At 35.6% G+C, this 26,737-nt stretch overlaps 1 protein-coding gene across 4 annotated transcripts in view; it reads left to right on the forward strand.

The window, feature by feature from the left end:
- Nucleotides 1–26,737, forward strand: part of Wdr59 (WD repeat domain 59) — a 350,259-nt gene that overhangs the window by 147,035 nt on the left and 176,487 nt on the right. For 3 of the 4 annotated variants that reach the window (XM_090376889.1, XM_090376890.1, XM_090376892.1), the window contains exons 14-16: nucleotides 13,721–13,816; nucleotides 25,382–25,529; nucleotides 25,682–25,911. In XM_090376889.1, coding sequence (XP_090233015.1) covers nucleotides 13,721–13,816; nucleotides 25,382–25,529; nucleotides 25,682–25,911 — 474 coding nt within the window. The remainder of the gene's footprint in view (nucleotides 1–13,720; nucleotides 13,817–25,381; nucleotides 25,530–25,681; nucleotides 25,912–26,737) is intronic. The other variant, XM_090376891.1, reaches the window with a different exon arrangement.

Consider the following 26,737-nt stretch of genomic DNA (forward strand, 5'->3'; position numbering starts at 1 on the left):
ATTGCACTAACTCATATGTTTGTAGTAGTAGTGGCATGTGATGCAAGAAAGCAAGTGTATGAGCTTATGCAGCATCAGCCAAAAAAAAAAAAAAAAAAAATCAGACCATTCCCTCCAAATGCCTGTCCAGTTCCTCCTTAAATTTATTCAACCTATCAACTTCCACAACGACAGATGGAAGTTTGTTCCAGCAATTAACCACCCGCTGGCTAAAGGCAAATTTCTGCACATCTATTCTACGTCTGTCTTTTCTTAATTTGAATTTATGACCCCTTAGGTTCGTAATCGGAACAAGTGGAAGGATCCCATCAGAATTCAGCATGCTCAACCCATTCAAGGCCTTATATACCTCAATCAGATCACCGTGCAGGTGCCTGGTCTCCAGCCACTGCAATTTGCAGAACTTAAGCATCTCTTGGTAAGAGGATCCCTTCATTCCCCTCACCAATCTTGCCCTTCTCTGTACACGCTCAAGTAAATCTACATCCTTCCTAAAATGAGGCCCCCAGACCTGTATGCAGTACTCAAGGTGTGGCCTGACCATTGCCTTATACAGAGGGACAATCACCTCCTTCTCCTTGCTAGCAATATTCCTATATATCATTGACAAAACCCCATGACCTGCCCTGGCAGCCTGTCTGCATTGCTCAGAAAACTTCATATCTGACTGCGCAATTACTCCCAGGTCTTTTTCATTTTCTACCACCTTAAGCGTAGTACCACACAGTTGGTACGTTTCTCTGGGGTTACTTCTACCCATATGCAGTACTTTGCATTTGTCAAGGTTAAACTTCAGTTGCCACTTCTTAGCCCATCTGCCCAAATTATCTAGATCCTGTTGCAGTCACTGAGAAGTGTTCCAACACTTCAAATTCATTAAATTTATTTACTATACTTCTAGCATTGGTATACATGCGAGCATACATGCTCCTACTCCTATTCCTAGTTACCCTAACACATCCCATATACCCACCTATTTCAGGATGACTGCCATCCGTCCCTGAAACCCCCAACACCCCATGCCCCAGGTCGCTACTTATTCTAATAGAAGTTGTGCAAGAATCACCTTCACCTCTGCTACGGCTACTGTTAAACTATTAGTCCTTGTATCCCCCCAAGCTGTCAGTTTTCCAACCCACCTAACACTGCCTTTGTTTTTTTACAGAACTGAACGTGTGACATTCAGTTCACCCAATGTAAGGAGTCATCGTGAATAAAATTGAATATCAATCCATTATCAAATTCCTGTTTTTTGCAAAGCAAACAGCCAAGGACTATCCATGAAGTTTGTTGTATATGAGGATATCTGTCTATCGTATGATATTGAAAACATTGGCAGAGGCAGTTCAGGTGTGGCTGGGAGAATGTCCAATATGTGAAAAGAAGTGGGCAGCCATCCATATCTCACACTGCTGAATTCATGGAGAAAATTGAACAGCTGATTCTCAGTGACTGCCTTCTAACAGTTACAAATAGTTGCTGAGACTGGGATATGGATCAGTGGCGAGCATAATTCAAAATGATTTGAATATGAATAAAGTCTCAATATGATGGATTCCTTGTTTGCTCATATGTCTTCAGAAAGAAAAAAGGCAGGCCTGCTCTGCTGAATTGATTGCCACATGTGACAGTGATCCTGTTTTACTTCCGATTGGTGACTCTGGATGAATTGCAGCTACATCATTTTTGATCCAGAGACAAGCAGGTTTCAAAACAATGGAAACATTCATCATCACCAACTCCCAAAAAAGGCCAGAGTGCAGCCATTTGTAGGGATGGTATTGCTATCAGTACCACCATCAGTGCACCTTACTAAAGCAACTTACTGCAGCAATTAAGGAAAAGTGACGTGGAATGATCAGAAAAGGAGTGCTGTTGCTTTGCAATAATGCACCAACCCATTGTGCAGTCACAACCACTGAGCTTGTTGACAAGTTAGGACTTCATATCTTGCCACGCGCACGCACACTTTATTTACATGATTTGGCACCTTCTTTCTCTTTCTCTTTTCACAGCTGAAATCATTTTTGCATGGAAAGCATTTTTTTTTTTGGCAGTGCAGAGGTAATTTCTATGATAGAAGCTTGGTTGCGAGAGCAAATTGAGACCTACAAAAATGGAACAAGGAAGTACTGCAAAAGGTGGGAGAAATGTGTTACTTTGAGTGATGACTATATAGAGAATGAGTAATATATGTTCCGAATCTCAGCCTCCTGAGACACACAGACATGGTTGGGGAAAAACTTCAATTCCCTCCCCACTTGTAATTTTAAATTTAAGAATATTACAAGGCAATAGCCATTAAAATCAAATAAAACCTAAAAAAATTTGGAACCACTGAGGAGAACAAAGCTATAGTTTTAAGACCTTGAAAAATCGCATTTTAAATGGTAAAACTATATATTAGCATGCATGGGGGCTCCAAAATAATGGAAACCGACATGGGAAAAAGGAAAAGTAAGTAGTATTAGATATTAGCTGTATGGTGCCAAGAAACCCTGTGCTTTTGCTGCTTAATATTAATATAATTGAATAATTTGCCACAAGCAGTCGGAAGGCAGATAACAATTTTGACATTATACACTAGCCTTTACTAAAATTTTTGGCACAGTCTGTCGTGGAACTTTCTTGTATAACTGAAAGAAGTTATTGGTAAGATTGTATGCTGATTGCAGGCTGGCTAAAAGATAGCAGTGGAGGGGTTGTCATAAATGATCAGTCTTCAGGGTAGACCAGTGTGAAAAGTGGGGCCCCTCAGAGATTGGTGTTGGGACCCTCCTTTTCTTTGCAACCAATGTAAGGAGTCTATCAGTCTCAAATTAAAATGGTGTATTACTAGAAGAATTTGAGTCACTGAAGAAACAGGTGCTTATCCTAGAAACAAATGCAACTGGGAGCATGTCAGGGACTTAAGTATCTCTTGAATTGCCAAGTGATGCACCTTCAATTGGATCCCAGAACAGATTAGTAAAGTGTATACTGCTCTGGTTGAAGGAGATTTCATTTTATTGAGAGACTCTATTGTCAAGGAAATGGGTTACATTTTTTATAATAAAGATATGTGGACCAGAATCAGGGTGTGTTTGCTCAAGAGCAACAATTGTTGAGGTTACCAACAGATTGTCAGGTTTTAAGGTGGTTAAAGATAGTATTATTATTTATGTCGGGACTAATTAGGCTCTGAGGTTAAGGCTCTGAGAGGCATCAGTAAAATGAATGAGGACGAAATTTTCAAGATTATAAATGATGCTAGAACTAGGGGACATAAATTCAAATTACGGGGAGAAATGTTTAGATTGGACTGCAGGAAGTTTTATTTTAGCCAGCTAGTTATAAATTACTGGAATAAGTTGCCTTCATGGGTGGTAGAGGCTGACAGTTTGGGGAAATTCAAAGGTCATCTGGATAGTACCTTCGGGTAAGGGAAGTGCATAGGATGATAGGTTTAATTTCCTTTTTTTTTTTTATTAATTATTATTATTATTTTTTTTTTTATTTTATTTATTTTTTGTTTTTATCATTGTTTTGTTCGGATATTATTTTATTTTATTATTATTTTTTTTTTTTTTGGCTGGTGCAGCATAAGCCATAGACTTTCTTGCACCATGCGGCCATTACTAATACTAATACTAATGATATTAAACTAACATATGAACTGATGATTTTTTGGATAAATATAGGACTGTTGAAAAAATGCCACGAATTAGATCAGTGTGTATATGTAAGTCTGCAATTCTGTCCAGGCATGATAGGAGGGATTGTATACTGCAACCCTTGTGGAATAACTCAAGACTTGAGGGACTTTGCATGGCTTTGGGGGTGGGGGGGAAAGGATTTTTATTAGCATGGCCCGTATTTGTAGATAGGAGAAATCTGTTTTGTAGAGATGGTATTCATTTGAACAAAGGTGGTGCAAGGATTTTTGCCAGTATGGTTGAGGATACTTTAAGGATTCAGGGAAACTGCTAGTTGGGGGGGGGGAGAATGGTATAGACGTGTGTTCACCTGATGTTAGGTTTCAAAGTAATGCTTGCACACATCCCAATTCTTGTTTGTTGCTGCAATAGTGGATGTTAGCAAGATGATCTGTTATTGTTGCTAAAATACAATCTCTTCTCTTGCTTGCACTTCTAAACCTCCCAACTGTTTGAAATGAAATCCCTTCCAATGGTGCAAATGTATGTCTAGTTTGCATTGGAGGTTTCTAACTTTTGGTAGGGTAGTGTACATTTGAATGGAAAAAAAATGCAGTGAGGTTGAGAGAGATCCAGCATCAAAATATGTTAGTCCATAACATGGATATCAAGCATTATATTGATATTCATAGAGTTACACAATAAATTTCTTACCCAATTTCCACATAGCAGGTTACCTGGAACTGCTCACAACTTGCAGTTGGCATGAATTATCAAGATATACAGAAGTATACAAGATTTAACCTTGAATTGCATAAGATGGAGAAAGATCCTTCTCAGTGAATTTTTCTTTGTGTCCCATTGCTTTTGATAATATAATGTATATCATTGATATTGTAAGAAAAAGCTGCTGATATTCAAAAATTTGTGATGAGTGATTTAAAGAGAACAACGGCTACCACTGGAATGGTGGGTGCAGAGCAATGATCTTAACCTCTTGATATAAATATTAGTGTATGATTTTAAAATAAATAGTTTTTATCTGTTTTTTGAACTGTGATTGTAGTTTATTTCAATGGAAAAAAATCACACTATGTAAAATTACGCATTAAACTGATTTAAACGGACCTAAAAAGTCACATTCTGTCTACTCGAAACATTATGAACAACTGTCTAATAGTGGGTATGTCCTCCTCTTGTCCCCAGTATTGCTACCACATGTACATGGATTCCATAAGTCTTCTGAACATTGCAGAAGGTATGTTGTTACCATATTGTGAAGATTGCATTCCATAGATCTGCGATAGTCTGTGGTGGTGGAGGATCCAAACATTGGATCTGTCAGCCCATGTAATCCCAGAGATGTTCTATGGGATTCATATCTGGCGAATTCAATGGCCAAGGTAGCAGCACCTGGAAGTGACTTTCATGTTCAACAAACCACTTACAAACAATACCAGCAAGGTGCATTATCTTGCTGGAAGACAGTCACCCACCATGAAGGGGTGTATTCAATCAGCCACAATGGATAGGTAGTTTTTAGTATTCAGAGTACGCCCTAGGGGTATGAGGCCTCAAAGATATTCCCAGGAAAACATCCCCCATACCAAAACACTGCCACCACCTGCCTGTTTTTGTTGGACCAAGTCATTAGAGTGATTCCTCTTTGCAGTTTGTTGCCATACCTTTGACTTACCATCCACATGGCATAGTAGGAAATGTGAGTCATCAGAAAAGAACTTTTTTTTCCAGTCACCAATGTCCAATGCCACCATGCAGATACAAACTCTAGGCATCATTGGCAATGGGTGGCCATCAGTATGGATACCTTGACTGGTTGCATGCCCCAGAGATCCATTGGATCGTGGTCTTGGAAGCACCAAGGTTTGCCCCCTGGTTAAGGTCCTTGGTCAGCTGTTCCACTGTTTTCCATCTGTTGGCCTGGATAAGGCAAGATATCCTTCCTTTACTATGACTGTTGATAAGATGCCTGCCAGTGGATCACCAACAGCTGCTCTGTCAACTGTGCATCCACTCTTGGAATACCTTAACTACAGTACTCTGCAAACAGTCCACAAGATTTGCAGTTTATATAACCCTGCCACCCTTGAACTGGTACCTGACAATCATCCTTTTTTGAAGTTTGTCAAATCACATGTCCATTGCCCACATCGATAAAATACTTTGTATAGACTGTATGCCATGAACCTGCAGTATCTGAAGTTTACTACTCCCACCATAATATATGTGCCACCAGACAGGGAGCAATGCCAATTGCTAAAACATGGCGGTGATCATAAGTTTTGACTGGACAGTGTATATACTGATTTAGTTGCTTGGAAGTATCATTTGTAGCCCAATTTGGGACTTCTCAACAATCTGGCAAAATTGGTAATTAGCTGATCTCAGGCAAAAGGAATATGATTCACCAATCAATTTTTACAGTTTTTGAGCCCACACAACATAGAAATTTGTCTGTGAACAGGCTTGTATAGATACACAGTACAATATGGGCCTTAGATGCTAATGCACTATATGACAGCAACAAATTTTTCAAGTAGAATGGACTGATTGTGTATCATAATAGGAAAGACAGGATTAAAACCTACATTAATGTTATATGTCATGACAAAATTTTACTTTAATATCATTCTGATAACAAGTTATCTGTTTGCTGGGGCCATTTCTGAATGAATAGTTTTCTTGTCATATTCGAAAGAGTTCCAATTCAGATCCCATTCATGCAAAAAACTTATTGAGACATTTTGAAGCAGATTGAATTGTCCCTGTGTCAGGTGAAGTTGTAGAGTTCTCCTGATTTTCCTGAGATTTTCTAAAATGCTGTGAGTATTTCATTCCATAAAGCAAATGAAATACTTATTTCATTCCATTCATTTCAACTATTGTACAGAGAGCACTTTTAAGTTTATATTTAACATATTCTTTTAATTTGAAAACTGTACAGTATATCTTTGTTAATTTAAAATAGATTATTTAAATTCCATGTATTTCAAAGTCATTACTATTTCCAGGCTAACATCATTTTGTTTTATTTGCATTTTAATGCAGATTATTCAAAATACATCCACAATTAAATTTGAAACTGAATTAAGTCCTATGACTTGTAAATAGCTTGTCTAATTCGAAAAGACTTCCAAAACCAATTTCAGACAAACATCATAATAACAAAATTGAATGGAGCTATAACAATCGCATCATTATACAGTATGTGGCATCTTTAAATTTTACATTTCTGTCACTTCCCCAGCAGTTGTAACTTGCATTATGGGTGCACATATAATCCACTACTCTGTTTACAGTGTGTGGGTGGTTGGGGGGGGGTGATACCCTGATTGCTACCACTGTACAATGCATTGTTTTCCATTGCAGGTGCTGTACATTAAGCCACTGCATGTACACACTCAATTTGAGAGAGAGAGAGAGAATGATAATAAATGTGCTTCAGAGGAAAAAAATACTTTTGCATTAGGAATTTAAAAATATTACTATTCTTCTTAGGGAATTTTCAATGAGTATATGTTGATAAAGATCACAGAGTTTCATTTTTGCCACCATAATAGTAGTTCAGCTTGATGTATGTGAGTGTTATGTTAAAACAAGTGCTGTTGTTTATTATATATAATTGTACATACTTTATAAGGATAAAGTATCCATATTTTGAGATATTATTTACTGTCTAATATTTCTTGTAATCCATACAAAAAAGGGTGATATTTCTCTCTATTAGCACTGCCAGTCATTCATTAAACTTATAACACAACAATAACATGACACTTGCACAAACCAATGTACAGTTTGACTTTACTTTAGAGCAGCTGAGATAAAGAGAGACAGTGAATGCCCATTGTGTGAGTAGGCTTTTAAACTATATATTTGATTACAGTTGTAAATTTTACTTTGGTAGTGTGGAATTAAATCTTTTATTTTATATGTAAATTAAGCAGCTGTTTATGAAAGAGATTAATCATGGAGCTGCTTCACGAGCTTTTCACATTTTCCATAGTACCTTGCCAGGTAAAGGATAAAGATAGAAAATTTTATTGCATACTTCCATATTCAAATTGAACAGTTCTAACATCTTAAAATTTAGTGTATAGTTGCATGTAATATTTTCCTTTCACACAACTTCATTGTTTCATCTTTTCCATAAATAGTGACTTATTTGCCAAAAAAAAAAAAAAAAAACCTGTCCAAAATTAAAGCAATCTTTTTCAACTGTAATTTAACATTCTTTCAGTTGTAGTCAGATGCTGGGCATTTTATGTCTACCACTCTCAGCCATGCTAAAGTAATATCAAGCTGGTTACTGGTTCACTTAGTATAATTAGCAAGACCAGTTTGTACTTATGAAGTTTACTGAAAGCTATAATGCAAAAAAGAGAGACACTGCAACTTGCGAAATGTTTGCCGGACTCTCTGGAACAGAAGATGATCTAGCCTTGAACGGGTTGAGCACACTGAATTCTGATGGGATCCTTCCAGTTGTTCAGATTATGAACCTAAGTGGCATAAATTCAAATTAAGAAAAGACAGATGTAGAATAGATGTGTGGAAATTTGCCTCTAGCCAGCGGGTGGTTAATTGCTGGAACAAACTTCCATCTGTCATTGTGGAAGTTGATAGGTTGAATAAATTTAAGGAGGAACTGGACAGGCATTTGGAGGGAATGGTGTGATTTTTTTTTTTTTTTTGGCTGATGCTGCATAAGCTCATACACATGCTTTCTTGCATCACATGCCACTACTACTACTACTAGCCAAGGAGGATGTCTTTGTGTGTGTGTGTGCTAGGTGCAGAGAGTGTCTAGAAATTAGGCACCAGCATGGCTTTCTGATGGGTGTCTATGAGAGCTTGAGGTGTAGGGTGGATGCCCTCGAAGTAATTAATATGAGGGGCCCATCAAGGTCTCAGCTGCCAAACTTAACGCCAGAGCTCATTCTTGTGCATCAGGTAACACAGCAGCAATCTCCAAGGCAGAATGCACTGGTCCCACAGGAGTTAATTATTGTTATTGTCGGCGACTCTGTAGTCAGGGAGACAGATAATATATTGTGGAATAGGACCAGGGTATGTCTGCAAGGGGCAAAAGTTGATGATGTTATAGAGCAGATACCTTTTAAGGGCACAAAGGGTGATATTTTTGTACACGTTGGCACTAAGGACATTGAGTAGATCTGCAGATTTACTTAACAAGTACAGGTCACTATTGAAAAAAAGTCATTAAATTTGAAAGTGTCTGCAATTCTGCCCAGACAAAATAGGAGGGAGTATATGATGAGAGCCTTGTCAATCAATTCAGCCCGGAGGGATTGTGCAAGGCTCATCGGGTAGAGTTTTTCTCAACATGGTCTGTGCTTTTTAACAGGAGAGACTGCTTCTACAGGGATGGGTACACTTAAATTGAAGGGTTGCAAGAGTTTTTGCTGACGCTATCGGCGCAGCGTTAGGATTCACAGAATAAAAGGTTAAAAGTAGACACTGGCAAAGGTGAAGGTGATTCTTGCACTGCTTCTATTAGAATGAGCAGTGGCATGGAGGGCAGGAAGGCGCCTCCGTAGCCAGGTGGGAAGGAGCAGCAGTGCGTAGCACACGCTTCTTGATTAGACCGGGGTTCGAGCCCGTCACCACCAAATACGGAGGATGCGGAAAGGTCAGGGAATGACCACCGCATATCATGGAGCAATATGGCCTTAGTTGCTAATGCTCCTAAAATCCAAATAACAAGCACAACAACAACAAGGAGGGCAGGATGCTGAAGGTTTCAGGGACTGATGGGAGTCATCATGAAACAAATAAATACATGGGCTGTGTTAGGCTAACTAAGAATAAGAATAGATGCATATATATACTTGCATGTATGCCAATGCTAGAAGTATAGTAAATAAATTTGATGAATTTGAAGTACTGGTCAAGACATCAAAGGCAGATATTGTTGGGATATCAGAGACTTGACATCACACAGACATTAGTAATGCAGAATTGGAATTTGGGGAATACAATGTGTACAGAAAGGATAGACAGGATAGGAAAGGAGGAGGGGTTATGCTATCAATTAAGAAAAACAAAATCTTATGACGTGCATCCAGTTGATAAAGATGGACAGTGAAATGTTGAGTCAGTTTGGTGTGACCTAAGCACTGTCAAAGCAAAAAAGAGAGTAGGAGTGTGTTATAGGACTATTGGCTCTAATGAGTACAACAAACAATTGTACAGAGAAATAGAATGGGCCAGTAAATCAGATTGTGTTATAATGGGGGATTTTATATTCCCAAATATTGACTGGAACTTGTGGATTCATCACTCACACACTAGCAAGGCTTTTGTGGATTTATTGGATGATTGTTTTTTACATCAGCATGTTCGAGAGGCAACTACAGCGAGTGATACTCTTGATCCGGTTATCAGCAGTGATTATTCGTTCATTAAGAATTTGCAGATAAAAGAACCACTAGGTGGCAGTGATCACTGTGTACTAATGTGGGATTTACTCAAAGATATAATTACCATCAGGGTAAAGGGAAGGGTTTTTGCTTCTGTAAAGGTGACTACAGCAGTCTCAGATAGTTTTTAAATTCTGTACAGTGGGATTAACTGATGATGTTACCAACAGCAAATTCTAAGTGGGAAGCATTCAAGAAACTATGGATTGGTTTAAGAAATATTGTTCAAGATACCGTTAAGAAATATTGTTCAAGATACCGTTAAGAAATATTGTTCAAGGTTTAATCCTAAATGGATGTCAAATGAACAAATGAGACTTGTGGCAGAGAATAAAAATGCATGGGATACATATAAATTATAAGGCGACACAGAAGCCTATGCCAGATATAAGCTAGTCTGAAATCAAGTCACAAAGGTTTCTTGTAATTTGCCTTAACAAGCGAAGGCAGATTACAAGAAACCTTTGGCACAGGATTCTAAGAAAAACAGCAAGGACGTCTTTACTTATATAAATTCTAAAAAGGATAGGGATGAATCAGATTGGTCCACTTGATATCGATGGTTCAACTGTTGATGAATCTGCCCAAGTAGCTGATGAATTGAAGGAGCATTTTGCATCTACATTCACACATGAGGAGTTATTCAAGGAGGAGAATGTCAGAAGTTTATATCAAACTCTAACAGGGAACTAAGTGATTTTGTAATAACTGAGAGCAAAGTGGAGGAGAAATTGTTGAAGTTAAACAGAAGAAAGGCACCTGGGGTGGATAGGATCTATCCAGTTATATTGAAGGAGGCGGTAAAGGAAGTAAGCAAACCCTTAGCCATAATTATGAGAACATCCTTGGACTCGGGAAGTCCTCACGGACTAGAGATGTGCAAATGTACCCAAAATTAACAAAGGGGGATCTAAGGGTGACACAAGTAATTACAGACAAGTTAGTTTAACTTATATTCCAGGTAAAATAATGGAGTCATTGGTTAAAGATGCATTGCAGGATCATTTAGACATGACTGCAGCAATAATTCAGACACAGCATTGGTTTGTTTAGGAAAAGCCTTGTCTGACAAATTTGATTGGATACTATGATGTGGTTACAAAGGAACTGGATGCAAAAAATAATTTTGATATCATATACAGTAAACCCCCACTATTCGCAGGGGTTACGTTCCTGAGAAATGCCGCGAATACCGAAAACGCGAATACTGAGTTATGGCTCCCATAGTAATAAAAGGGTTCCGTTCCAAAGTATGAAATATATAAGAAAAAAAATTAGTATAAAATTTTGTCTGTGTATGTATTATATGTACCTTCATAATATGACTATGTACATAGACAGTACATGGTAAAATACAAGCATAAGTCATCGAAATGAAAATAAGAAACAATTTAATATTAAATGTAATATTTATTAGAAATTTCAAACAAATCTTTCAAACCAGCGCCTTTGCTAGCTAAAAAACTTATCTCGCCACTTTTCACGAATGATAAGTGAACTTAACGGAATTTTATTTTGAGTTCGGTCTTCTATCCAGAGATTTAAAGCTTTTTCCATTTTTTCTAATTTAACATGAGTTACAGAGCAAATTTTTGAATCAGTTAGTTCATTTTCACGGACACTACGGCGGATTTTTTCTTTCAATTTCTTGATTGATCGTACTGTTGACTCATTGATTTTATGTTTTGCCACTGATGAGACACTTTCACCATTAGAAATTTTGTCTAATAACTCAGTTTTACTCGCTAATGTTATCATCCTTTGATCTTTTCACAATTCCCTTGTTATTCGTAGCCATATTTTTGTAGGGGTTTAGAAAAGAACTTGTCCACGATAAAGTCACTTTCTTTTAACCGTTAACATGCTTGAAAAAGTCTGTTTACACTAACACACTGCAAAATGGTAGATTTTTCACTTTTGTAAGCATATCAATTTATAAATTGATAAATTTATTCAATTTATAAGCATTTAAAAGCAAACGACGAAACCTTCCATGACAAGCGCATAAGATATACTGAACAAGGATTAGCGGGAAATATCCACACTCGCGATTTTGTCACCCCTCTCCCCCACCCACTGAGTGCCGTTTTCACCATGAAAGATGATTAACGCCCATGTTTTTTTTATGGCGAAAAATGTTCATGGCACTTTAAAATTCATATTTTTTTTAGGTTTCATTTCATATTAAATCAGTGGCCGCGAAACAGTGAATACAGATACCGGGAATAGTGGGGATTTACTGTACTTTAATTTCACCAAAGCTTTTGACACTATTGTGCATGGAAGATTACTTTACAGATTGTAGCAGTATGAGGGGAGCAAAGGGATCCTTTTACCAAGAAAGGCTAAGTTCTGCAAATTGCAATGTCTGGAGACTAGGCACCTGCGAGGTGATCTGATTAATGTGTATAAGACTTTGAATGGTTTGAGCACACTGAATTCTGATGAGATTCTTCTGCTTGCTCAGATTACGAACCTGAGGGGGCATAAATTCAAATTGAGGAAAGACAGTTGTAGAATAGATATGCAGAAATATGCCTTTAGCCAGTGGGTGGTTAATTGCTGGAACAAACTTCATTCTGTCATTGTGGAATTGATAGCTTAAATAAATTCAAGAGGAACTGGACAAACTTTTAAAGGGAATGAGTGTGTGAAATTGTTTTTTTTTTTTTTTTTTGGCTGATGCTACATAAGTTCATATGCTTGCTTTTGCATCAAATGTCTGTATTACTACTACTACTGCTATTGTCCTTTTCTGCCTGGATTACATGTATTAAAAAGCAAATGACATTCCAGAATATGGATACTATCTCTCTCTAAAAGGCATGTATAATTATACATAATAAACAACACTGTGCTTTTTTGTAATGTTACAACTTGTATACAATTTATTTTATACATAATAAACAACAGTGCTTTTTCATAATGCACAGCTCGAATATGTTGAGCTGCATGATTATATCTATATTTATATCTGTTTATATTTCTCATATTGATTGAATTAATGCTTTAATTGTCAGTTCACAAATGCCTTCTGCAGTGAAACTAAAGGTTATTAATATTTTAAATGAGAATTATGAAAGTTCTGCAAAGTGTTATAAGAGTATATGACTAAAAATCTGTCTTGATTAGTTAAGACATGTTCTGAATTTGTATGGATACTTCAAGCACATTTAAATCAAAACAGAAGTATTTTATCTCTTAAAATTTGATTGCTAGGTTTTACTTTAACTGTTTCTACATTCTGCAACTTGATTTGTTAATATATATGTAATCTGTCTACAGTTTTTACCATCTTTCAGAAACAAACTATAGCAAGATGGTGCAAAATTTATGCAGGATAAAAGTTTTTATGTAACTGAAAGCAGCATGCATGTGTACATGATATATACATGTTACAGGGTTTTTTAATCAGGATATAAAGGCAGTAAAAGGCAACTTGATTTTCTGTTTTAAAGTATTGTGTTTGGACACAATACTTTAAAGCCTTTTTTTTTTTTTTTTATGACTAAGCCATTATCTAGAAGTTTTTTCTTGATATATTAGAAATTGTAACAAAAATATTTTGGTAAACATTGTTAAAGTTAATAATATCATAAATCAAAGTTAATTTCATATATTTAGGTACTTATTACAGTGTCACATCAGCAAGTGAAAAGAAACAGGTCATGTCTAGAACCATGCCTTAGACAACTTGTCACGACTTTAGAAAATTGCACAGTAAGTTCAAAATTTATAGAAAAAATTTTTAGTTTAACTGTTTAATAATACTATATATGCACAAAAGCAGCAGTGATAAGATTTTCATTTATTTTAACTCGTGTTGAGTTAGAATAAATATAAATCATGGTACATAGCAAAAAAAAAAATATGCTTCAGTAATAGACTAAGCCGATTTTTATAAAACCTCTTATGAGTATGCAAACAAGTTCAAAAATACTCTAAAGCAAACCCTTCATTTCATTTTTGGAGTGAAAATTTTGAGCTGTTACATAAGCATATTTAAAAAAGTCAGAAACAGAGTAAAAGTTTTTTGACAACAGACATGGGCCAAATTCAAGGACTAGTAACTAGTTGAATAAGAGACAACTGCAGTATGCCAAGCAGATCACAGAAAAAGAATTCTGTGAAATAAATGTTTCCAAGATCTGCCTCTGCTATCCTGTCCTTTGCAGGATAGCTGATAAATTGCCACCTTCTTTGTCCTCTCCTTCTTCCCACGTTCATATGGGGTCGGCATAATACTCCATTTCTTCCTCCCTCATCTACTCCGCTAAAGAACAACTTATACCCTTCACCGAGCTCTTTTGCTTTATTTCTCCTCCACCTAGTCTCTTGTAGGCATAGGATCTTCACTCTTCTTCTTCTTCTTTGCATCAAATCCACAATCTCTCTGCTCTTTCCATTCATCGTCCCAATGTTCAATGTTCCTATTCTAAACTTTTCAACTCCTCCTTCATCTCTAGCTGAACTAACTTCTTTAACTGGACCCATCCTTTGTTTGGTAGCCCTGACACATCTACTTTCCATCAATCACCTTTTGTTTTGGCATAGTTTTTACGACTGGATGCCCTTCCTGATGTCAACCCTCACCATTTATTCGGGCTAGGGATTTAAGCTGCCAATCTGCCAAGCCTTACGCAGCTATATAAAAGTGGTAGCTCTTATACAATGGTGATGTCGCAATTTAATAATTTTAAGCAATTTATGCCGAATTTCTAATCCCACTGAACAAGCAGGTGGCACTGCTGTAGTTCCATTATCTCACGAAAATGGCTGACTCGGTAGAATGACTGTGACCTTGAAAATAACAGTAATAAATAACTCAGCAACACGTGAGTATTTTTACATACAATTTGATATCCTGAAAACTTCTACCGCTGATAAATTGCCACCATTGCATAGAGACAATGCAAAATGAGTTTGAACAAAATTTTTGAGGCAGACTATGTAAAAAAATATTCAAGAAAGGCTTATTCAAAGAGATATTGTGTGTCATTCCTTTAGCTGCAATGCGAAGAAGAGCCTGTTTGAACTGGATCCAGAAATGACTTCAGAAGATAAAAAATAGTGTCTTGCCTTCAAAAATGAATCAAGATTTAGCATATAAAATAATTTTTTGATGAATCTTCATAAAGAAAGAATAGGGTAACATAAACTTGACAATTCTAGAAATTTTACAGAGGCACTTTTACAATTGAAAGTCATTTTGATCCTGCTCAATAAAGATTTTTTTCTAAGTTGAACTGTGGAAAGCACTGTGATTCGCTTATAAAAAAAAAAAAAAAAAAAAAAAAAGAGGGAGGAACCCAAAATGATGTTCTCATAATCAGTGGTTGGTTGGCAGCCATCATTATTAGTGGGTGCTTAGACCTTTGTCTTCATGAGAAGGATGGGCCATAATTATCAAGAAGAGATACTTCAACCTTATGTTTGCCTTTTTACAGGTACATTTGGTATGTGTAAAAAGGCAAACAAGGGTTTCATTTTAATGGATAACTAAGGGGGCTTTGCTCACTTTTGATAAAATAAAAGAAAATACTTACAGAAGCTTTTGAGACTCTCTCTCTCTCTCTCTCTCTCTCTCTCTCTCTCTCTCTCTCTCTCTCTCTCTCTCTCTCTCTCTCTCTCTCTCTCTCTCAGCTATGAATACATAAATATGTTATGATATCTATGTAATATCGATGTAGATACACCATAGACAACTCTTAAAGAAAACCTACGATCGTAGTGTGAAAGGCATCATTTCCTCGTATTCCTCATCTGTATCTTATATTGTGCTCATTCTTCACAACGAATTACCATGTATTTCACTACCTTGAATATGTAACCTAATAGAGAAGACTATTATTTATTCTCAGTGGATGCCACCACCCAGACGGACCATTTCAAAGCTAGTTGGCTTTTCATCAGTGGGTGCTTTTCACGCTAGGATCATAGTTTTTCTTTAAGAATTGTCTATGGTGTAGCTACACTGATATATAGGAATCTTGAAATATTATGCCTTGTTGCATTTAGTTTATTTAAATGAATACATTACATATAGAAATCAAGAATGGTACCGCGTGGATGTGTTAGATAAACATTGCGCGTGACCACGCTTAAAGAGAAGCTTGTTTTACTACAGTAAAACAAGCTTCTGTTACTTATTTTTTATTTGTTATGTATTACACATAACCTGTATCCCTTTCTCCCATTGGCTGAATAAATATCACTAGGAGGAAAATTATTTTAATGTATAGAAAGATTATACAGATTAGAGCAGTGCAGCATTAAGGGCAAATTGCTACTATGGATAAAGGGATGGTTGAGTTGGAGACTTAGAGGGGAACAGGTATCCTGTGTGTTATCAGACACTCAGCCTAAAACACTGATGGATCCAATATCTCTCTATTACAGAAGATTTAGGAGAAGTCCGGTTGGCCTGCCTCCCTAAAATCCACTCATGCACACCTTCTCGATGGTAAGCCCTGTTACGTCACTTAGGTGGCAATGAACGTGTAGAGTGGTTCTCTTCAAGACGCCTGGTCAGCGTGAAGAGGAAAAGACCAAACCCTCCAGCAATGAGAGCACAACAATACAAATGGCCCTCAGTCCCCAGCAGCTTTCACTCTCCCTCTTACAGCAGCGAGAGGATCAGAGTGGAAGCAGAGGGTGCTAAGAATCTCTGGGTACGACCAGGCTGCCATGCATGGAAATTGAACTTGGCCTGTTATAACGTACGATCACTTATCGGTGAAGACAGGATATTAGAGCTGGAAAAGGAATTAGAAAATGTGAATTGGAATATCATCGGTTTGGCTGAAACAAGCAGAAGGAATGAATCACTTATAAGTTTACCAAGTGGAAATCTGCTGTACACCAATGGAAACAGTGAAAGGAGTGAAGGTGGAGTTGGGTTTCTGGTCCATAAAGATTTTAAAAACAACATTTTGGAATTCAAAAGTACATCACCAAGGGTGTCAAGACTAATACTCAAGATTTCTAAGAGGTACAAGCTAAAGATTATAATGGTTTATGCACCAACATCAAGCCATGATGATGAAGAGGTTGAAGAAATGTACACCGAAATTGAGAGTCTTCTGGATGAGCAGAAAACCCACTACACTATCATTATGGGGGACTTCAATGCTAAGGTTGGAAAAAGGCAAAACAGCGCAGAAAGAGGAACTATAGGAAATTTTGGAATTGGTGAAAGAAATAAAAGAGGTGAAAGACTTGTGGAATTTGCAGAATCTCAAGGAATGTCAGTAATGAACACTTTTTTCAAGAAAAGGGTGAACAGAAAGTGGACATGGAAGAGTCCAAATGGATTAACAACTAATGAAATCGACTTCATCCTCACTAACAGAAGATATATTGTGAATGATGTTACCGTCCTGAATAAGGTAAATGTTGGAAGTGATCACAGAATGGTAAGATGTACACTTGATATAGATGTAGGAAAGGAAAGGAAAAAACTGACTCGAGTAAATAATACAAAGGTCTTTGAAATAACAGAGGAGGAGAAAAAGCAGTATGTACTGGAACTTAAGAACAAGTTTGAGCTTCTGCAGACTGCTCAGGACCAAGATATCGACGAGGAATATTACAACTTTCTGAAAGTGATAAAGCCCAAGAAACCTATAGGGAAACAGAAATCCAAAGAAGAAAAAATTAGTCAAGAAACACTTGTCATGATGGACCAAAGACGACAAATGAAGAGCAAGAAAAACACTGACAGGGAGAAAATTGAGTATACTGAGTTATGCAAAGCCATTAGAAAGAGACTCAGAGAGGACATAAGAAGATTTAACACAAGAAAAGTAGAACAAGCATTAAGGGAAAACAAAGGATTTAAATCAGCAGCCATGAGCAGTAATACAGAAAGACAAATGATACTGAAACTGAAGAATAGCGATGGTGTACTTATAAACAGCAGAGAAAGCATAATTCAAATAGCAGAAGACTACTATAGAGAATTATACAAGGAGCGAGGGAATGATACCAGCAGTGGGGAAGATGGATTGCAAAGTAGCAACACATACGACATACCCGATATTCTTCCTGATGAGGTAGAACATGCATTGAGGAAAATGAAGAATCGGAAAGCCCCGGGGGAAGATGAAGTTACTGTAGAGTTGTTAAAATTGGGAGGAAGAAACATAACACAAAAACTGGCAAGGCTCTTCACAAAGTGCATTAGAAAAGGTGTGATGCCTAAGCAGTGGAATAATGCAATCATAGTTTTGCTGCATAAGAAAGGAGATAAATCAGAAATTGGAAATTATAGACCAATTAGCTTGTTATCCCATATCTACAAGTTGTTCACAAGGGTCATTACTAACAGATTAGAAAGAATACTTGATGAGAATCAACCAAAAGAGCAAGCTGGCTTTAGGACAGGATTCTCAACTATGGATCACCTTCACGTAATATCACAGCTAATGGAGAAAGCAAATGAATATAAAACACCATTATGCCTTGCATTTGTGGATTATGAAAAGGCATTTGACTCCATACAGCATAAGTCAATGTTTCGGGCACTGGAGAGACAGGGCATAGATACTCCATATATTATGATTTTGAAGAAAATATATGAGAGTGCTACATCCTTTATTAGACTAGACAAAGACAGTAGCAAATTTAAAATCAAGAAAGGAGTTCGACAAGGAGACACAATATCTCCGAAGCTGTTTACTGCTGCCCTTGAGGAAGCTTTCAGAAGATTAGACTGGTCGTAGAAAGGAGTCAATGTGAACGGAGAGTACCTAAACCATTTACGATTTGCAGATGACATTGTGGTCATAAGCCACGATCCCAAAGAATTAGAGGAAAATCTTAATCAGTTATGCACAGTTAGTAAGGATTTTGGACTAAAGATGAATATGGCAAAAACAAAAGTAATGATGAACAAGTATGCCACGGAAAGGGAAATAATGATTGAAGGAGCAGTAATTGAAAAGGTGGAGTCATATACTTATCTGGGACAAGTTATTAGCTGTAATAATGATAAATGGCTGGAAGTCAAGAGAAGAATAAATTTTGGATGGATAGCATTCAGGAAATGTAGTCACATACTGAAGAGCAATATCCCAGTTTGTCTGAAACGTAAAATAATGAATCAATGCATACTCCCCACCATGACTTATGGAAGTGAAACTTGGGCACTCACCAAAAGAATGGAAGAGAAGCTAAGAACTACACAGCGAAGAATGGAACGAATTATATTGGGAATCAGACTGTTAGATAAGAAGAGAAACACATGGATTAGGCAGCAAACTCAAGTAAAGGACATTCTTATCAAAACTAAAGAACTAAAATGGCCTTGGGCAGGACACATAGCTCGAAGACATGATGACAGGTGGACTAAGAAAATAACAGAATGGTACCCAAGAGGAGCTAGAAGAAAACCTGGAAGACAAAGGCGGAGATGGATAGATGAAATTCATGAGTTTTTGAGTAGTAAATGGATGGCCAGTGCTCAAAACAGAAGGAACTGGAAAGTTGCTGGAGAGGCCTTCATCCTGCAGTGGATTGAAAATGGCTGATGATGATGATGAGTTGGAGAAGACAGAAAATGATTGTAAATGGTCACTGCCCTTCTTGGACTAATATTATTAGTGGTAATTAGCTGGGTCCACCAGGATTCAATGCTGGACCCATTGTTGTTTTCTGTATTTATTAATGATATTGATGAAGGCATATGAGGCTTAATGTATAAGTTTACAGATGATACAAAGGTTGCCAAGGTAGTTAATCATAGTAATCAGGGTATGCTACTGCAACAAGAGCTCAAATCAGGCAGATGGGTTAAGAAGTGGCAATAGAAGTTTAATATCGACAAATGCAAACTTCATATGGGGAGGATTAATTCCAGATTAATGTACCAGCTCTTGGTACCACATTCAGGGCAATTGAGAATAAAAACGACATGAGGATAATTGTGTAGTCAGATATGAAATTCCCTAAGAAGTGCAGACAAGCCTTCAGGACCACTCGTGGAGTTTTGTCAGTGCTCTACAGAATGTTGCCAGCAAGAATAGGGAAGTGATTTTCCCTTTGTATAAGGCAATGGTTAGGCCTCATCTTGAATACTTCATACAGGTCTTGAAGCCTCATTTTAGGATGGATGTGGATCTGTTGGAAGGGGTGCAGAGAAGAGTGACAAGATTGGCGAGGGGAGCAAAAGGGTGCTCTTATTAGGAAGGGCTTCAGTTTTGCAAATTGCAACGTCTGGAGACTAGGCACTTGCAGGGGCATCTGATTGAGGTATTTAAGGTCTTAAATGGATTAAGTAAGCTCAGTGTTGATGGAATTCTTCCTCTTGCTCTGACTACACACACACAAGGGGCATAAATTCAAATTTAGGAAGGATAGTTGCAGGTCCAATGTGCATAAATTCGCTTTCAGCCAGATGGTAGTTGTTTGTTGAAACAAATTCCTGTCTAGTACTGTGGAGGTGGGCAGTTTGGATAAATTCAAGGAAGAACTAGATAAACAGTTAGAGAGGATGAACAGTGAAATTGGAAGTGTCGGTTTTTTTTTTTTGCTGATGCTCTATAAGCTTGCTTTCTTGCATCATCATTTTCCACTACTACTGATAATAAATGATAATGATGGTGACTACAGTTTCTTTGGTAGGCTAAAACCTGATTGATTCAAAATGCAAGGGGCCAAAATACATATATGTTAATATAAATGGGTTCAAAGTTTTTGTAAAGTATAAGAATATGTAAATATTAATTATTAATATGTAAATATTAATTATTAATATGTAAATATTAATATTAAAATATTAATATCTTATTAATACTGTACGGAATTTTTCTGGTTCTCATTTCAAAAGTTAAGCATGTTTTAGTTTCATTGTGGTAATAAACATTTGTGAATAGATAATTAACACGGTAATTTATTCAATATGTGAAAGATAACCATACTGGGGAGATATTAAATAATTTTCTTGATGTAATAACAAAGATTGCACTAACTGATGCACTTGCACATCCTTTTGTTGAAATCTTCTCAAGTTACAGTGGTATTATCAAGTGCCTTTTCTTACCTTCCAGTACCATATTCCTCATAATCTGTGAACTGTAATTAAATTGGTGAGTCATACTCAGCTGTATATGTTTGTATCAAAGGAAACAGTTGAAGAATGTTGTTTTAGTATTAATATTGCCAAATGATTCAACAAAGCAAGCTTATGCATTTCAGCCAAAAAAAAAAAAAAACCATTCTTCTTCATTTTTCTAATTCTTTATATCTGAATAAATGAAGAATTGTTCATTTATTCAGTCTACCCACTTCCACAAATTTTTTGCACATCTATTCTGCAACCAACCTTTTCCAATTTAAATTCATGTTCTGTTGTATGTGTCATCCAAGGTCCAATAAAATTTTGTATTTGGGATTACCGTTAAAAAAAAAAACTTCAGTATTCTTAAAACAGACAGTGATTTAGCCACTACTAATATGAATATATTCCTATTTCATGCAGATCATGGTTTAACTATTGCTTATATGAGTAGATTCATATTTCATGCAGGTCATGGAATATGAAAACATAGAGAATAAAAATTTTCTATTGAGGTCTGATGGCATGACTGTTATAAATATTTCTTTTTGTTTGATTATTCTGCAGTGAGAAGGACAGAAGAGGAGAAAAGACAGTGATCAGTGTTAAAAATTATAATCTATATAATATCGGTATAGATACACCATAAACAACTCTTAAAGAAAAACTACGATAGTAGTGAAAAAAGGCATAACTTCATCTGTATCTCATATTGTGCTCATCCTTCACAATTAGTTGCCTATGTATTGCATTACTTCGAATAAGTAACACTTCACTAATAGAAAAGACTATTTTACTTATTCTCGGTGGGCACCACCACTCAGAGGGCATAGTTTCAAAGATAGTTGGCTTTTCATCGGTGGGTTGGCAGGTACCCTGGTATTGCAAACATGACAACCCAGTTGTGAAGTTAATCACACAATATGAGAGATGCCAAAAGGTTTATGTGATAATATTTAAATAAAACTAAATGCAACTAGGCATAATATTCTTAGTATATTTCTCTATTAGTGAAGCATTACTTAGTCAAGGTAGTGCAATACACGAGCAAATTGTTGTGAAGGATGAGCACAATATGAGATACGGATGAAATGATGCTTTTCACACTACTACCATAGTTTTTCTTTAAGAGTTGTGTGTGGTGTATCTACACCGATATTATATAGATATAGAGTCTTAAAATATTATGCCTAGTTGCATTTAGTTTTATTTAAAAATTATAATATAAGAAGTATTATTTGAAACTAGGCTGCAAGTTCGAATGAAATAAAGATAAGTACAGTAGTAAGTGTGAAGATCAAGTATTAAACAATAAAAATGTCAAAATGGGTTGCACAACAGTGGCAGAAAGAATTTAAGAATGTGGTTAGAAGAACGTGAGGCCAGGTATATGATATGATAAGAGAAGAAAAATAGTAACAGCAGTTGAAGGGAGAGATCTCTGGGTGAAGAAGGAAGTAAAAAATTAAAAGTTAAATTACACAAAGCAAGAACCTGCCTTGATGATACCCTTATTAAATTTGTTAATTCTGAAAAGAAGTTTGAAAAATATTTTTACACTTCAAGAGAAATTAAGAATGACAATACAATATGACCTTTACCCAACAGAAAATTTCTGATTTTTTCAAAAAAAAAAAAAAAAAAAAACCCCATCACGTTTGCTTAGGTCTGCATATTATCATGTCTGCATACGATGAAAATTTATTGTTTAAAAAGGCATTTTCTATTTATGTTAAAATCAAGTTGAATGTTATTTATATTCTGTTTGATTTGAACTTTTGATATAAACATTTTATTACAAAATTTCTTTTCATATTTTTATCCTAATGGCATATAAATTAGTATATCATATGGGTTTTGAATAAATTTGCTTGTTTTTATGAACTACAATTTGAAAATATTTACAGATTGTTATATTTTATAATTTGGACTGCCCTTTAGTCTCAATTATTGAGGTTTTTCTGTTACTGACATCGCTGAAATATGGGAAAGTCAGAAATACAGGTGTCTGTTTTATCAATAATATAAAAATAATACAATGTATTAATTCTATATCAGATTACTTGAAATGTGATATATTTTGAAGTTGCTGCAATTCCCCTACAAAAAGTATAGGGTTTTTGTGTATTTTATTACAGATAATTTTTAAAAAATTTATAATGAAATTCAAAGTCTGAATCGGATTCCATGATTTGTGGATGGCTTATCTAATTTAAAAAACTGCTGAAATCAACTACAGACAAAATTGTTATAAAGAAATTGAATTGAATTATTATAATGAAAATTCACTGCCTTACAATATATAGTATTGTTATGCAGTATTTGTCACCTTTAAATATTACATTTCTTCTAATTTCTTCCAGAATCGCATGCAGAATCATGAAGTATTCACATACTTCTAACTTGCACTACAGGTACACAAATCTATTTTATTTGCACCACTGAAACCAAAATATACTGATTAATAATGATATAAAATGCATGATTTTCCTATGCAGGTGCTGTATATCAAGTTATGATATACGGGTAAGCTCTCATTCAAGATTAAATTCAAGATTAAACCTTAACAAATAAGAAATGTATGATCAAATTAAAAGAAGTTTTACAGGAAGTACCACAAAACCTCTGAGAATAATCTGTAATTCTTTAAGAAATTACAAATAGCTACACTCCACACAGGTTTAAGTGCTCATTATTTCACCAGTTTCCTGCTATGTTTCTGCAAACCTTAAAGTAAAGATACATAAAATATGTATTTTATTTTTATTTACCGTTTAAAGAAACAAAATGGCAAACACCACAATGTGGCTGAAAGCTTTATACATTGTATACATTTTCTTAAAGTATATGCATAGATACCTTAAAATACATAACGTTTATGAATATTTGTGGGTTCTGTATTATAAGTGAATCCAGAGTGAAGCAATTTGCCTTTTATTTCTGCTTGTTTAGGAAAATATGTCAATAGCACTTAAATAAGTGGTCACAGATAGAGAGAGAGGGAATTCCACCCAACAAAACACATTTTTCCAGTTACATTCACACTGGACATTTTCTTCTCTTGCTCTTAGCTGTTTTGAAGTGATATTCACACCGATTACCGGTTCATATAAGTGCCCTAGGATCAGCGTCGGTAGCTATAATTGCAATAACAGTTTGCACTAAGTTATGAAATTTATTGAATAAACAATGGCACTAAGAGAAAGGAATATCACTCTGTTTTGTTTTCTCATGGATTACAAGTATTAAAACAGTAAATAATCTCTAAAAATATGAATATACCATCTTTAGTGGTATATACAATTATACATAATAAACAAAATTGCACTATCTTAATGTACAGCTCATATATGAGGGGATTTTGATAAGTTTCCAGCCTGACAAGGAAAAAATTTGAATAGATGAAAATTCTTTTAGTATGTTGTTACTAGGGCGGGCTTACAATACCGGTATTTTTGTATTTTTAATTTATGAAACCAGGATACCAGTATTCTAAAAACAAACGTTTTTCTCAATAAATTTTGCTGACAATTAGGCACAATAAAATAAGGAAAAAACAAGTACTGTAATTACTTGAATTTGTGTTTTAAATAAACTTTTATTGCAATAATAAATATTCTGAAAAAAATCATTAAAATACAGTTATTCTAAAAACAAAAAAAATACATATTGTTACTGCAAAGTTTAGTTATGTTTAAGCATCCATACTACCTGTCCGAATAAAGTGAGCTCTTAAGAAACATAAGCAATCAATAGTATGATGGCCGCTGTAGCCTAGTGGTCAGGCATGCGGGTGCATAAGTACATGTGCCTTGAGTGACCCGGGGTTCAAGCCTGTGACTGTTGAATACGTTGCTGTTTCTTGTATTCCGTCTATCTTCTGAACTCCTCTGACCGTTTGGTCGTCCTGGAGTATAAACAGATAATTTATTTATTTATGATCTTTTAAAATGGATCTAATTTTGGTACATACAGTTTGATTAGCGGCAGAAAACGCCCTTTCGGATTCTATTCTGGTACTATTGTACTGTATTCAACTTTTTTTATTTAGTCATAAAAAGTATTAGTTAATTGTTGATTAAGAATTGATTTTGCTGTGCCACAATCTAATAGTGACAAAACTTATTATATTTTTGTTATTTGTTTCCTTTGCATGTTGCAATAAGTTAAAGGAAACAAATCACATTTTGAATTAGTTTCCCCTAACTTATTTTGGTTCCTTCATTTAGTCTGATAGCAAGAATGAACAAGAAAATAATAGCCGTTATCATCTTGATCCTAATAAACAGACTTTTATTCCATCTCCAGTTTATGGTAACTTTCAGGATGCTAGTGTTCCTTTTCCTCGCACCTCTGGTGCAAGATTTTGTGGAGCTGGTAAGTAAAATGTGAATACTTGAAATTCCAAAGAGATGATTTTGCAATTGCTATTTAATTAAATGAATGTGTGCATTATATTTTAAATGTGATATCCTTAAAAATAAAGTTTTGCAGTGTGTTTTATTATTGTTTTCATATTGATGATACAGATCTTCTCGTATGCTTCATGAGACCTCCCCATTTACAGAGGATAAATGCCCCCACTGAAGTGACTCCTCGATCTCTCTCAGCTTTAACAGCATACTTATCCACTCATGTTTTACCAATCAAAGGAAGACCTTCACCTCCTACTCAGTATTCACTTGTATATCCTCCAGTAGTAGCACAAAGCCCTACTGATCCTACTGTTTCTATTTCATCATTTTATCACCAAGAGAGGGTGAGTATCTAATTAAATCTCACCCTTTCCCCATGATATTTTCTTTAAAAAGAAAAATGTAACAGTAGTTTGAGATAAGGTACTGTGAAATTTGTTTAAGATGTTTTTGAACAGAACAGTTTCAACTTTTAAGACAGACACTGATTTATTTTTTATTTTTTCACCTAATTGATTTTTTAACTTAAGGAAATTATCTTGATAATAGGTTGTTTGTTTATTGTTGTCTGATGTACTAGCCATATTGAACAAATACAGCTAACACAGATTTACAGTCAATAAGTATCCAAACCATAAAGAAATGTGTATGTATTTAGTAATCACTGTGCAACAGAAAATTACAAAATTAAAATAGTAATTTAAAAAACTGTCTCAATATTGTAGTATTGAGACAGCACATCCCACTCATTCACAATTCCTAGAGAATATATGAAGATCTGATTTTAGAAATCAATATGAAATATCAAGCTAGGACTTTATGCTCATTTTAGAAACTGTCTTTATCCATTATCCAATTAAACAATAATTTTAGTCATTTCAAGCCAACTTGTGGTTAACAGTGTTGTTGTTTTCAGAATAGGTGTAAGCCCAAACCTGTTGCTGTCGATGAAATGAAGACTGTGTCCCCATAATAGCAAGATAGAAAAATAGAACCCAGAATAGTGTTCATTATCTAACCATATATTTTCTCCCTTGTCCCTAGCTCATAAAATACACTGGGAATAAATATTAAAATTTTTTTTTTTTTCTTTTTTATTGTAAAACTTTAGTTTATATGTAAGCCTAGAATAAGAAAGGCTTATCCAGCTATCATTCATAAATAGTAGAA

Source organism: Mastigoproctus giganteus, chromosome 7, assembly GCF_048544385.1.
Source record: "Mastigoproctus giganteus isolate SK-2022 chromosome 7, ASM4854438v1, whole genome shotgun sequence".
Taxonomy (NCBI): Eukaryota; Metazoa; Arthropoda; class Arachnida; order Uropygi; family Thelyphonidae; genus Mastigoproctus; species Mastigoproctus giganteus.